Genomic DNA, 13,159 nt, shown 5'->3' on the forward strand with positions numbered 1-13,159 from the left:
CACTTCGAAACCTTATTGCTTTTGGTAGACGAGACCATTCCCCTCTGGAACAGCCCCCCCTGTGTGTCTCTGTTCCTCTTCCCATCCCTCCGTGTGTCTAGTACTACCTCCTGCTGGGTCCTTTCCTGCCACCTTCCATGCCAGAGCCTTCCCCCCTGCATCCTGGATAAGGTGTGAGATGTTGGGGCTCACCACTCTAATTCCTTTCCACAGAGGGTCCATGCAGGGGAAGTGGGATACAATGGGGATCTGATTTAGCAGCACTGCCTTGCCTGTCACAGGCTTTCACCTCCCTCTCTCCACCCAACAGAGTGTGACTGCAATTTCCAGGGCACGGAGGGGATGGGGTGTGACAAGACCACAGGCAGCTGTCTCTGCCGCCCTGGCTTTACCGGGCCTCACTGCGACCAGTGCCAGCGGGGTTACTGCAGCAACTATCCCCTCTGCGAGACGTGCCACCCCTGCTTCCAGGCCTACGACAGCGACATTCGCCGGTTCGGCCTGCGCCAAGTCAGCCTGAGAAATTCCACCTCACGACTGCAGCTGGGAACGGGGGGCGCTGGCTTCAGCACTCGCGTCTTGGAAGCAGAAGGCAATGTTCAGCAGATTCAGGGGATCCTCGGCAACCCCCTAGTGACGCAGCAGGGCCTGGGTCAGGTGTCCAGCATGCTCACTGCAATCAGGTAAAGGACTCCTCCTCACTTGTACAGATGATCCGTTCACAGTGCCCAGAACCCCATACCGGCCTCTACCACTTGAGTGAAAGGAAGAACTCCCTGGGCTGGCTGCAGTAGGAGGCTCTTATCCTGTGTGGACCTGATACTAGAGAGGGGCTCAACATGCACACTTAGCGTGTTACACATTTAATCCCACTAACATTTTTGCCTCTTCTTCAGTTTAAAATACGTCTGCTTGGCTCAGTGATCGCACAATTTGGAGGTCCTGCCATAAGTGCTCATCCTGCCAACCTATCTGTCCTCCTAATCCACAGACTGTAGAACAGACTGTGAGCCCCTCATTCCCATTGTTTGCACAGGTCGTCCTAGGGAAATTATTGCTCCAGATGATTAGACAGACAGATAAGGCAGAGAGGCAGTGCTGGCCTTGGATTGAGGATGCATTCCTGGCTCTGCCACCAACCTCCTCTATGATCGGGAGAAATCCTTTCCCCTGCCTAAGCCTCTTTTTCCCCTCACATCTTTTGTCTGGTATCTATTCGGATGCAAAAGTTTTGGGGCAGGAACTCTCCGCTCTCTCTTGCTATGTGTGTACCGCGCCTAGCACAATGGGGCCCTGATCTCAGCTGGGCTCTCTGCACGTAATACACATAAGACGGACAGATGGTGCTCTCTAATATGGTTCATTTTCTTTTCTCCTTTCTCGATTTCAGACAGCAGGTCCAGGGCATAAATCCTGACCTACCCTTTGTGAATGACACCTTCTCTCTAGCCAATGATCTTGAAGCCCTGGACAAGAGCCTGCTTTTCGTTAATGGGCAGTACCAGATTAAGAAGACCCAGTTTGAAGCCAGCCGCCACACAGACCTTTCAGGTAGGCAGTTTTGGCTCAATGCAGTTGTACTCTACCATCCGTGGTGACTGCAATTCTGGCTACTTTTCCACCAGTTGGGTGGGTGAGGAGCATCACTGTATTGAGGGGCAATTTAGGACCAGCAAATAGTTATGCAGGTTAGGGGTACTCTTTCCACTGAGCTTCGAAGCTTTCATCAGCAATTTTCACCTAGAGCTGGTAGGATTTGTCTCCAAAGCTTAGGCATCAGAAAGGTTAGCCACAGGCAGTGTTGCTGCTGGTATCCCAGCAGTCCAGCTGATTTCCCTCCCAGGCAGCACACACTCTCTTCTGGATGTTACAGAAGCACCTCTCCTAAAACACAGCCTGAGCTTAATTGAAAAAGGGAAATAAAAGCCCCTCTGAGAATCTGTCACCAGGACTGGAAGGAAGGAGAACGAATGAAGCTTTTGCACAGATGGAAAAAGTGATGGGGTAGAAGAGGGAGCCAAGTGGTTGTCAGACCCTGTTGGGAAGAGCTAATTAAGTCTTGTGATGATGATATTGGTGGATTGCCTCCACATCCCTGCTACAGCTAGTTCCCTAAAGATTTCTTATTCTTTCTTATTGTTTTCGGCTTTCCCTCATTGACTCATTGCACAGTTTACTTCTGTTTGGATTTTCTGGCAAAGCACTGATCTGAAGCGCTGGAGAATGACCTCGGAGGCTTATGGCAGATTCCATCTTTCTTCTCTGCAGTTCCGTTTACTTCTCTCAGTCTCTGGCTGTCTGAGCAAGGTTTAGGCCCTGATTGCTCCCACTGAGGGCTGAGGTGTGTGTGTCTGTGCTTCTGTGGAGCAGTAGAGAGGAAGCAGGACTCCCTTGCCGTGATTCCAAAGGGGTCCTCCATTCAGCAAGCCAGCTGGGCGGATTGGTGGGTTCAGATGGAGAACTTGAGAATCGTAGTAGCTTCAGCAGGAAACCAAGAAAAGCCTGGCGGTTTGTAGTGAGCTTCCCAGCGGTTTGTAACGAGCTTCCCTTTGAGATGTTGGGTTCAACTGAAATCTAGAATCCCATCCAGAATCCTCCGCATTTTTTGTTTTACTTTAAAGTGAGTTCACTCTTTCATTGCCCTGTACGGGTCACTCCTCTCCTTCCATCTGTGAGGCCACATCCTTGGTCCCCCTATGGCCACTTTACACTGCTCTGCTCCAGCAAAGGAGAATAACCACAGAGGGGTACGAAGGTCCTGCAGCCGTGCCTACACCATCCCCTCCTCTGGATCCCAGTGGAGGGTTTCTGGCTAGGGGAACGTGGGAATGGCCGGGGCATCACGTGATCACATGCTGTCAGGACAGTCCCTCTTAGATGGGTGTGAGAGAGAGCAGTCCCCCCATGGACTACTCCAGGCCCTGTCAGTCCCCAGGCTTGGCGTGGGAAAGCCATAGACGTGCCATAAAGCCACCTTTGCCACCTGCTTCTGGGCAGCCCAGGATCGGGACCTCTATGTATTTTGTTCTGGTTTTGTTTACAGCCATTAGCACAAAGACAGAATTAGACACACAAGGGAGGCTGCAGTTCACAGTGAAGCAATCAATAAAAGGACCGTTAATCTCTACACTTGTGACTAACCAGTCTCGCAGCTTCCTCCCCCTTCCCCACCACACATTCTCCAGCAGGCTAAAATCAATCCCATGGTTTAGGTCGCTCTGCTGCATGGATGAGTCATGGAGCCATTCACGTTGCACATGGTTTTATTCCTGCAGGAGCCTTCAAGACTGTCAGCTCTGCGTACCAGAGCTCCACCAACGCCAGCTACCGCATAACGGGCACTTCCAGCTTGCTGGCTCAATCCAGAGAGAACCGGAGAATGACTGAGGGGCTGGAAAGCAGCTTTACAGACCACCCGTCCAGGCTGGAGGCCCTCCAGGGCGAGATGGCCTCCTTCCCCAACTTGACACCAACTATAAATAAGGTGAAACAGACATGGATCCTGTTGCAGGCTGAAATGGGGTGGTCAAAGCATGTCTGGCCAAGGATACGTCTACATGCGGCCAGAGGTGTGACGGCAGCATGTGTGTACAAACCAGGGCTAGCTTTGAGCTCATTAGCTTGAGTACCAACAGCACTGAAACTGCGTCAGCACAGGCTGTGCAAGACCACCCAGGACCCTAGGTAGATACTTAAGTGTCTAGTCTTGAGGCCAAAACTTAATTGCTGTTGGTATTTGAGCTAGCTAGACCAAAGCTGGCTTGCGCATGTCTACCCATGCTGTAGGTGCACCTCTGCCGGCAGTGCAGGTCTATGTTTTGTCTCGGAGACGCTCTCATTTTTAAGACATGGCTGCAGGGCACCGAGGGTAGAGGTCTCAGCCTGCACTGCTCCACCTTGACCCAAGCAGCCTAGCATGGTATGCTGGGATCTCTAGCATCCACAGGTTGCATCCCTCTGCCCCATTTTATGTACCGAAGGGGTGTGGTCCTGGGGCTCTTGGCAGGTGCTATTCAGCTGAGCCAAGGTTGAGCATTGCTTAGAATCATAGAAGATCAGGGTTGGAAGGGACCTCAGGAGGTCATCTAGTCCAACCCCCTGCTCAAAGCAGGACCAATCCCCAACTAAATCATCCCAGCCAGGGCTTTGTCATGCCTGCTCTTTGTCAAGCCTGATCTGCCTGGTAACAGCAGATACGAAGGCACGGGATGGTCTCCCCACTAGTGAAACTTTGCCCCAGCAGTTCTCACTGCATTATGTCCCCAAGAGCTGTCTGGTTTCGGCTCAAGGTCTCCTTTTCTTTTTCCTCCCTACGCTGCTCTGCTATTGCCATGGAGACACATTTCAGCGTCTCCTGATGTATGTTGCTGTGGAGACCATCACTCATTCATCTCGCTGCTTTTCACAGCATCAGAGCCACCCCCATGTGAAAGATCCCTGCCTGTGACAGGAAGGGGGTAAATGACAGTCCCTGCGCCATTTCTGAACCCTCACAGGCTGCTCCTCTTGGCCTCCTCATTAAATAGACCCCACTGATACTGTTAGAAGGCGACGTGCAATCCAAAACCTTTGCCATTCATGCAGAAGTACCCCCTAGGATTTCTCAGCCTAAGGCCGTCTGTACAAGCAAACCCTGTGGGTTACAGGGTATTTGTGGGCATCACGTATAACCTGGAGACCAGGTGTGCCCTGGCCCTTTGAAGTGTATTCGTTTATTTCTAGACACCCTGATGTGTTGTACGGAGCTTCTTCTGTTGCCCACAGACCTGATAACTGGAGCACAGGAGTCAATACCATTTGTTCCTTGCCACTGACGGCTGCCAAATAGCGAGTGCGTACCTGCCTCCAAAAATATATACTCCTTCTACGGTACCCAGGGATGCTCTCCCTGAGTTACATACAATTGTCTATGCATACCCTCCACTGCTCTGTATAAACTCTTCCCCGCACAGTGCATTTGCTCCGTATTGCAAGACATTACCTTTCACTACGCTCCATGAACTGTTCTTGGGTGCATCTTCTGTTACACTCCTGCACGACACTCATATATAGCCCCGCCTGCATGTGCTCTCCTCTAAGCCCATGCTGAATGCTACACCAGAAATCGTCCTAAAAGAACTGTGCACCCATGGATACGCAGATACACCTGTTCTCTTGTGTCTGTGTTGGAAGGTTCATCTCCACTGTAGTCTTTGTGCCATTGATGGTGAAGTAGCACCAATACCATCAGAGCCTTCTCACCAGCATGCAGCTTCTCTCTGTGTTTAGATTTGCAGTGGCATCAGATCCAAGGCCTGTACCCCTGGGCACTGTGACGGGGAGCTGTGTCCACAGGACAGCACAACGGGGTGCGGAACGGGCCTCAGCTGCAGAGGGATCATTCCGCTGTCAAGTGGCGCAGTCAGAACTGCTGAGAAGACCACCAGAGAGCTCGATGGCATAAAGACTCAGCTCCAGCGGACCATGCAGATGGTAGGTACAGGGAATGAGGAGCTCAGGGGTGTCTGCTTCCACAGGTAACAGCAAGGAGGGGCTGATTAGCATACATGCTGTGTGTTCACCTGCTCCCAGGATACACTGCAATGGAGATGTCACCTTCATTAAGCAGAGAAGGGGATGGTAGGCATGTTTACCCAGGCAGGGCTCAAATAATTCACCTCAAACTTCACCCAAAACTGAACTTCCTGGGTGGCTTGGAAATGTTAGTAGAACTTCTTTTAAAAAGTGGTCATTTTTTGTGCTGACTCTGCATGTCCTGGCTCCCTCTGAGAGTGGAAGCCAAAGGTCTGAAATACCCAGGGAACAGCTCTTCTCCAGGTGTTTCCAGCACTCAGGGAAGGTCACCAGGGAGCTTGTTCTCACTGAATTTCCAGGGCAGCAATGCAAGATGGAGAGCGGGTTTAGAAAGCTTAAACTTCTCAAGTCTTTTGATGCTGCTCTGATGCTCCAGTCTCTCTGCACCATCCTTAGTTAGGACCCAGCATGTACACGTTAGCCACATTAGTCCCTTCCTGCAGACTTTCATTTGAGTATCTCAGAGCACTTTGCACATGCTAAGGGCAGAATTTTCCAAGGAGACTCGTGACTTAGAAGCCCAAGTCCCATTGAAAGTCTGTTTTGAAAATCCTATCTTAAATCTTTATCCCTCAAGCCTCTCCTCCAATCTGTTGACAATGGGGCAACCAAGACAGAGAGTGGTGGAGTGACTTGCCCAAGGGAGTTGGTGGCAGAGCCCAGACAGGGCTGGTGAGCTTTCTAGGCTGTCTTGTGCCAAGTAGAACCTGACTTTATTGGGGGCACTGTTGTTGGCAGATCAGGGCAGCAGAAACAGCTGCAAACCAAATCCAAAGCAACGCACGACGTCTCGGGGACCAAGTGAGTGTAACCAGGACCCAGATAGAAGGAGACGTCCGACGCATCCAGCAATTCATCCAGCAAGTCCGCAACTTCCTGTCAGGTAAATCCATTAGTCTCCATGCATGTGAGGGCAGGACACTGAGGGGAAACCTCTAAGGGACTCCTTAACTAAGCCCACAGCATGCCCGTGCTTGTCCCTTTGTGGATGGAAAACCTTAGCCACAAGAGCAGGGAGAGGTGAGAACAGGTCAGGGAATCACTCCCCCAACCTGACTTACACCTGTTCACCTGGGCAAGGGTTTGTTGGCTGGTTACAGTGGATGTGCCAGTTCTGAGTACAGTTAAAGAAGCCTTTGAAGATCTGGCCTTGTATTCTCTGCTTAGTCTTTAAATCTCATGAGAGGAATTCTTGGTTGCATTGAGAAAGGGAATCCTGGCAGAAGAGTTACATAATCACTAGGCCATTGGGATCCCCATCAGCTCTAGCTCCCTAGATGTGTTTTCTGAAGAGCCGGGGAAATAATAACCCAGGGGTTTGTCTCATGGTACAAATATTTGCTTTGGTTTTGATCCATGTACGTTGAACGCCTCCAAGGTTTGCTTTGTACATAGAGCTCAAAGGAAGCCCAAAACTCAGTGAAAAGGTCTCAGTTTCACCTAATTCGTGTTGCAAGGAAAAAATAAATTGGCATCAGATTTGCTGGAAAAAAGGCCCAGGAGCTTTCAAAAGGTTTGCAAATATTTGAATTGCAGTCCGAGTTTCAATGAGACCTGAGAACAAGCAAGTTCTGATTGGCGTTGGGCCTTTTTGTGGACAGTTCTCTTAGTTCTAATAATATCTTGCAATTCCCACTGTCATCCTTGCATCAGTTCACACTGCACTGTCTGGGGAATCAGACGTGGTTAATATTCTTAGTCTAACACTAATACAACCATTTTTAAAGGGAGTGCTGCTTTTGCTTTGCCTAAGAGTGTAAATGTCACTAATGCACCATGAGCCCCGGACAGCAGACTTGCATTCAAAAATGGACTAACATTTGATATAAGTTGAATGTCGTCAGCTCTGGTATTTGACTATATCTAGAAAGGTTTGGGCCTTCAGCACCTGAAACTTAAATTAGTTCTCCCCTGGGGAGTGAAAGTACAGTCTGACCATGACCACCATCTTCAGAGTCAAGCTTTGATTGTGCCATTCACACAGAACTAGATTAACTACTGGTGGTGTAACCCTGGTGACCTCCATGGAGTTACACCAGGGACAGATTTAGCCCATTGCCTTAATGGCCTCCAAATGCCATCTGTGAAGTTACCGTAAGTGGCTGTAGGGAGGGCACAAGTTGCTAGCCCTCGGCCTTCTGTACTGTAGAACTTAATGAGAAATCTGGCCACGCTTCCCGCAACTGTTCAGGAACCACTCTCCTTTTCCAAGGTGGAAAAAAACCAGTTAAAAACAAATCAACTGAATTTAGTAGAGGTGAAAAGTGCTGGAGTGACAGTCCTGGGGCACCAAGCACTCCATGTACAGAGTAGGTACAGTATAGCGATAGCAGGGAGAGATTTCGTCACGTGTCTTCCACTGCCATTACACCTCTATCCTAGCATCTGAGAGCAGAGTACATTCTTCTTCGCCTCGATGCTGAGACAGCCTTTGAGGGCCCTCAGTTAGCATCAGTTATGATGGTGGCTTTTGCACAGGACTCAGACCTAGACCAGCTTTCCAGCAGCACTCAAGCAACTCTTCTATGGTGCAGATTATTAAAAGAATTTATTGTGTCCCACAGCCAGTGGGATGACCTATAATTCATAAGCAGATTTTAATAACGGATCAACCTTATGAGAATTAGGTGAAGAAGAAAATCAGCACTGTCAGGTATTACAGAGATTACCAAGCCCCAGCTAATCCCTAACGCAGCGTCCTTTGGGATGTGCACAGCTCTTCTCTCTCAGATCTGTTACCTTCAGTGGTGATAGAGGGGAAGGCTTGTCCTGGAATACATGTGCTGCTCAGTCCGTTGCTAGTGTCAGACTGTGCTCCACGTTTAGAGGCACAGATTTCTTTGTCAAATCAAAGGTATTGTTTTAGTACTCTGGCGGGAAGCTTGGCTGAAGTGTTTTGCAGTGTCCTTAGTTAAATCTCAACAAGTTCTTATTTTATTCCAGGCCATGGGTCAAGCTTATGCCTAGCGTTAGCTGGTGCAGCAACCTGCACTGACTTGTGCAAAGCTGAATCTGGCCCATTGTCTCTCTGCTCAACTGATCTGCCTCCCCTGAGCTCAGAGGGGTCAGTCGTCAAAGAGTCACCTCCTGGATTTTGTCACACGGTTGAAACCCTGCCTGCATAGTAGGATCCACAAAGACTGATTTACAGCTGGGACATACAGAACATCTTATCTGCCTAGCCAGTGGCTCTGGCAGAAGTACTGCCTAGGGTCCCTTAGGAGGGACTGTAAAATGGGGGATACACTAATGGACTAAGTTAGCGGTAATCTGGCCGCATGTTGGCAGACACATGCAACTCTTTGAATGAGGAGGTAGCGGGAGCTAGAGGAGCTGGGACTTCGTAACCCCTGAACCTGGTGTTTATAGTCACTTGCTGCATTGCCTGTCCCCTGGACTTCTGGCTCCCCATGCTGTGCTCCCAGACCTGCCCGCACGCTATTCTTGCAGCTCTACCTGACTTTTGTTTGTTTGTAAACTCTCTAGACCCAGCCACCGACCCTGCCACCATCCAGGAGGTCAGCGACTATGTGCTCTCGCTCCGCCTCCCAACGGACACTGCTGCCGTCCTGAGGAAAATGACTGAGATCCGAAACCTGGCTGCTAAGCTGCAGTGTCCTGAGAGCATCCTCACCCAAACAGCTGGTGATATCGCTAAGGCCAAGAGGCTTCAGCAAGAGGCTGAACAGGCAAGGTAAACTGGGCTTTAAGCTAATGGGATGAGAGTCTATGGGCCTGACCCAGAGTCCTTGGAAATGGATGGAAGTGGCCCTATATTTGCGTTCCTCAAGTCCCTCCAGAAGAGAGAGACTCCCCATTTCAATCCTGCTGCTCGCTGTCCATGTGGCCTTCCAGCAACTCCCACTCCCAGATTCACCTTGGTTGTGCCTGAGTCACGTTACACAGCATGGTTGGGATAATGTTGCCAGAATTACTGGAGCCAAATTGCATTTGACTGCTGGCCAGATCCTTAGCTTGTGTAAATCTGCATTGACTTCAGTAGAGATGTGCTGATTTGTATCAGCTGAGATTCTAGCCCCATAGCTTGTGTGTCTGTACGGTACCTAGAGACATGGGACTCCAGTCTTGACTGGTGCCTCCAGCTGATATTGCAATGCAAATAATAAACCCTGCCTCTAATAACAATAGTCTGACGTCCCTTCATTATAGATATTGGGGTGGGGGATCTTTCCCTGACCAATGGGAACCTTTTTTGCTTCTTTGAGCTCCTATCATGAGAGATGATAGAGCTGAACAGGGATTTCCAGGGACTCAGTAATGGGATCTCCATTATAATCACACAGTTACTAAGGGAGAGGACGCAAGCATTAAATGGCGTATTTACTATCCTGATGAAAGTTGGGAGGCTTGTTCCCTTGAAAACAAAACAAAAAACAAAACAGAGCACCCTTGTAGAGCTGGAATGGGTTTATTTTATGATCATTCCATCATAGCAATATTCTGGAGAGAAGGTTAATGCAATAAGAGTGTAAACCCATTGAGAGCATCTGACACCAGCTGAGTGTGATGAGTTAGGGGAGTCTGGCTTTGCATGCAGACATTCCAGGGGAAAGTAAAAAGTCTCACTTCAAACTGGCAGCCAGTGTAACTGATGTAAAGCTTTAAGCAACTAACTGGGCACTTTCTTCCCCCTTAAATAATTCGTCTTTCCCCACTTTACCAAGTATTAGAAGCAGTTGTGCTTCTAATGGAGGCTTTGGTTTCTTTTCCCATCCTGCCTTCTCGTCCGAGTGGTAGGAAGTACAGCACTGCTTCTCTTCTTGGAAGGCAGCATGGTCAAGTGGTTAAAGTACAGTGGCTTCAGGACTTCTGGCTTCTATTACAAGCTTTTCACATCTTCTCTTTGCAAGATGTTCCACTTGTCCAGCTTATCTCCCCTCTGCCGGTTTTCAACTTTTGAGCCACAAAGCAATACCTCATCATGTGTTGTCATTATAATTACATTATAAAGATAACGATACATTTTTGATTGAATTATGCTTCCCTACTGCATTCCCCCAGGAACCGAGCAAATGCTGTAGAGGGCAACATGGAAGAAGTGGTGGAGAATTTGAGACAAGCAAACACAGTGCTCCAGGAAGCCCAGCATACTATTAGTGGCTCTAGCTATTCCCTTCGGCTCATCCAACTCCGCATTGATGAGGTGAGTGATGTGCGCTGCATTCCTAGCCTTATAATGCTGCGTGGCCTGCACGCTGCTCCTTTGAAACTCTTGTGGAACTCCCTGCAAAGTGCCTTGCCACTGAGGGTAAGTTACTAATCACATCCTTGCCCCTCCCGCCCATTTTCATCCTACCCTGCTGGTGCAATGATGCCCCACCATTGTGGCAAAGAGGCAGGATCCTAGCAAAATTGGCTTGCTGTAAAAGTCGGACTGTTTTTCTCCTTGTGCCCTACCCCGTCTTTGTTCTGTTGAGCTAAACAGAGCCTATCATGGTAGGACCCTGGTTTGGGGGCTGTACTCACTGCTGAGTCTGTATTACAGACCAATAATAAATCATAAGCGTGCCTGTGAGGATGATATATCATTAAGGATGTTCTGGGAGGAGTTTTTCTTTAAAATACCAAACACCTTTGGCTTTCAGATCCAGGCTGTCCTTGGTCCAACGGAGAAGAGTATGAGAGACATTACTGGTCAGCTGGACAACTTCACCGAGAGAATCAGCCAACTGCGGCACAGGGCGGAGCAGAATCAGTTGCAGGCCACAGATGCTCAGCAGAGAGCAAAAGAAGCCATTGAGCAAGCAAGGAGCACTCAGCAGGTACAAGGGAGGTCTCGTAAGAGCCTAGGAATGACTCTGCCCATAATCTGTTACTAGCTTCTTCTTCTCATGCAGGAGCAAAGCCACACAAGTGCAGAACATACTTGAATGCTGCATGGAAAGTGAATTACTCTGTTTTTAGGAACATAGGAATTACCAGACTGGTTCAGACCTAAGGTCCATCTAGTCTACTTAACTCACCTCTGCCAATTGCCAGCACCCAGTCGCTTAGAGGGAGGTGTAAGAACCCTGCAGTAGCAGAAGTAGGATATCTGCCCCCACATTAGGTCTCATCCTGGTCTAACAATTAGTTTGACTTCAGCCTTGAAGCATGAGGTTTAATATCCCTGCCAAAAATTGTTAGCATTGACTATTATAACTCTGCATTTTCTTTTTATCCATAGAAATATCCAATCCTTTTTTGAATCTAGCTAATTTTGTGGCCTCAGTGACTTCCTGAGGCAATGAGTCCCACAACTGAATTACACATGTGAGAAGGAATTTTCTTTTATCAGTTTTGCATGTCCCCTTCTTCCTGTGTTATGAAACAGGGAGAACAGAAGTTCCTGATCTCTCTCTCTCAACTCTAAACTATTCATTATTTTATATGCTATTATCTTGTCTCTCTTCTTCATCTCCTTTCTATAGTGAACAATGCCAATCTTTTCAACGTCTCTTTATATGAGAATTTTCCAGGCCCTTGATTATTCTTATTCCTATTTCTGCAACGTTCTTTTTGAGATGGGGTGACCAGAACGCAACATGTTAATCCAGATGATGCTGAATTATTGGTTTCTATGAAGGCATTGGAAACCAGTATGTACATGTATTATGGTCTTTAATATCTCTATAATAGTAATAATGGCCATTTATAACACAGAGCTCCAATGCAGTGTCTAGAGGTCATTCATCACTTGGATCTCATTTATTTGCTTGAGTTCACCTGCACTGCTCATTCGCTTTCCCACAGGGATTTGAACAGGTAAAACAAAAATATGATGAGCTGAAGAGGCGGATGGGACAGAGTTCGACACTGGGAGTGCAGGGCAGCAGGATCCAAAGTATCGACAGGGAGGCAAAAGCGCTCTTTGAAGAAACCTGGGCTATGATGCTCAGGATGGAAAGTAAGTAAATTTGTGCAGGCTTTGTCAGAGCATAATGCCAGGTGATGAGGGAATGGAACTAGAAGAGGAACAGGAGACTGAGAGGGAGTGGTGCAGAATTAGATGGCTGAAGCCTTCTCTATATATTCCTCATCCTCCTCCCTCTACATTGATCCAAAGCCCTAGTGTAGGTGTAAACCAGCAGGGTGAGTCACTCTTATGTAAACCCTGTTTGGCCCCAGGAATGTAATGTAATTACGCGAGTACAAATTCCCTTAATCTAGCCAAGCCCTGAATGAGTGATTCTGCTTGTAGGTACAAGAAACACCCTCCTAAGTAAAGAACTTGGAGGACAAATGTGTTAGCCACAGAAACCCAGACAACTGGATTCTGCTTTGTGGTTTTCGTGACAAAGGGATTGATTAATGTGCCCACCATTTGTCACATCTCTTCACTGAACCTCACAGCACTTTGCACAGCTCCGGTCGCTGCTTCTGTTGCTGCTAGATAATGTTGCAGTGCAACATTATGGGGTTGAGTAATAGAAATCTCATGCCATGCTCCTCCCTGGCCTCACCAGGATGAATTTGGGCCCTGCTGTGTAATTTCAGTACCTTTCCCCTCCATGCCAGTGGTGTAGGAGTTTTGTGAGAGGCATGCAAGGGGAACTGAGGCTGAGACTCCACCAAATCCCTTGTG

The 13,159-nt window shown here is 48.4% G+C and overlaps 1 protein-coding gene across 5 annotated transcripts in view; it reads left to right on the forward strand.

Moving 5' to 3' along the window:
• LAMB3 (laminin subunit beta 3) overlaps nucleotides 1-13,159 on the forward strand; it is a 121,188-nt gene that overhangs the window by 105,532 nt on the left and 2,497 nt on the right. For all 5 annotated transcript variants that reach the window (XM_043533806.1, XM_043533807.1, XM_043533808.1 and 2 more), the window contains 9 exons: nucleotides 311-683; nucleotides 1,391-1,551; nucleotides 3,276-3,484; nucleotides 5,269-5,472; nucleotides 6,313-6,457; nucleotides 9,061-9,268; nucleotides 10,597-10,738; nucleotides 11,181-11,357; nucleotides 12,328-12,481. In XM_043533806.1, the coding sequence (XP_043389741.1) occupies nucleotides 311-683; nucleotides 1,391-1,551; nucleotides 3,276-3,484; nucleotides 5,269-5,472; nucleotides 6,313-6,457; nucleotides 9,061-9,268; nucleotides 10,597-10,738; nucleotides 11,181-11,357; nucleotides 12,328-12,481 (1,773 nt within the window). The remainder of the gene's footprint in view (nucleotides 1-310; nucleotides 684-1,390; nucleotides 1,552-3,275; nucleotides 3,485-5,268; nucleotides 5,473-6,312; nucleotides 6,458-9,060; nucleotides 9,269-10,596; nucleotides 10,739-11,180; nucleotides 11,358-12,327; nucleotides 12,482-13,159) is intronic.

This window comes from Chelonia mydas, chromosome 21, assembly GCF_015237465.2.
Source record: "Chelonia mydas isolate rCheMyd1 chromosome 21, rCheMyd1.pri.v2, whole genome shotgun sequence".
NCBI classification, from domain to species: Eukaryota; Metazoa; Chordata; order Testudines; family Cheloniidae; genus Chelonia; species Chelonia mydas.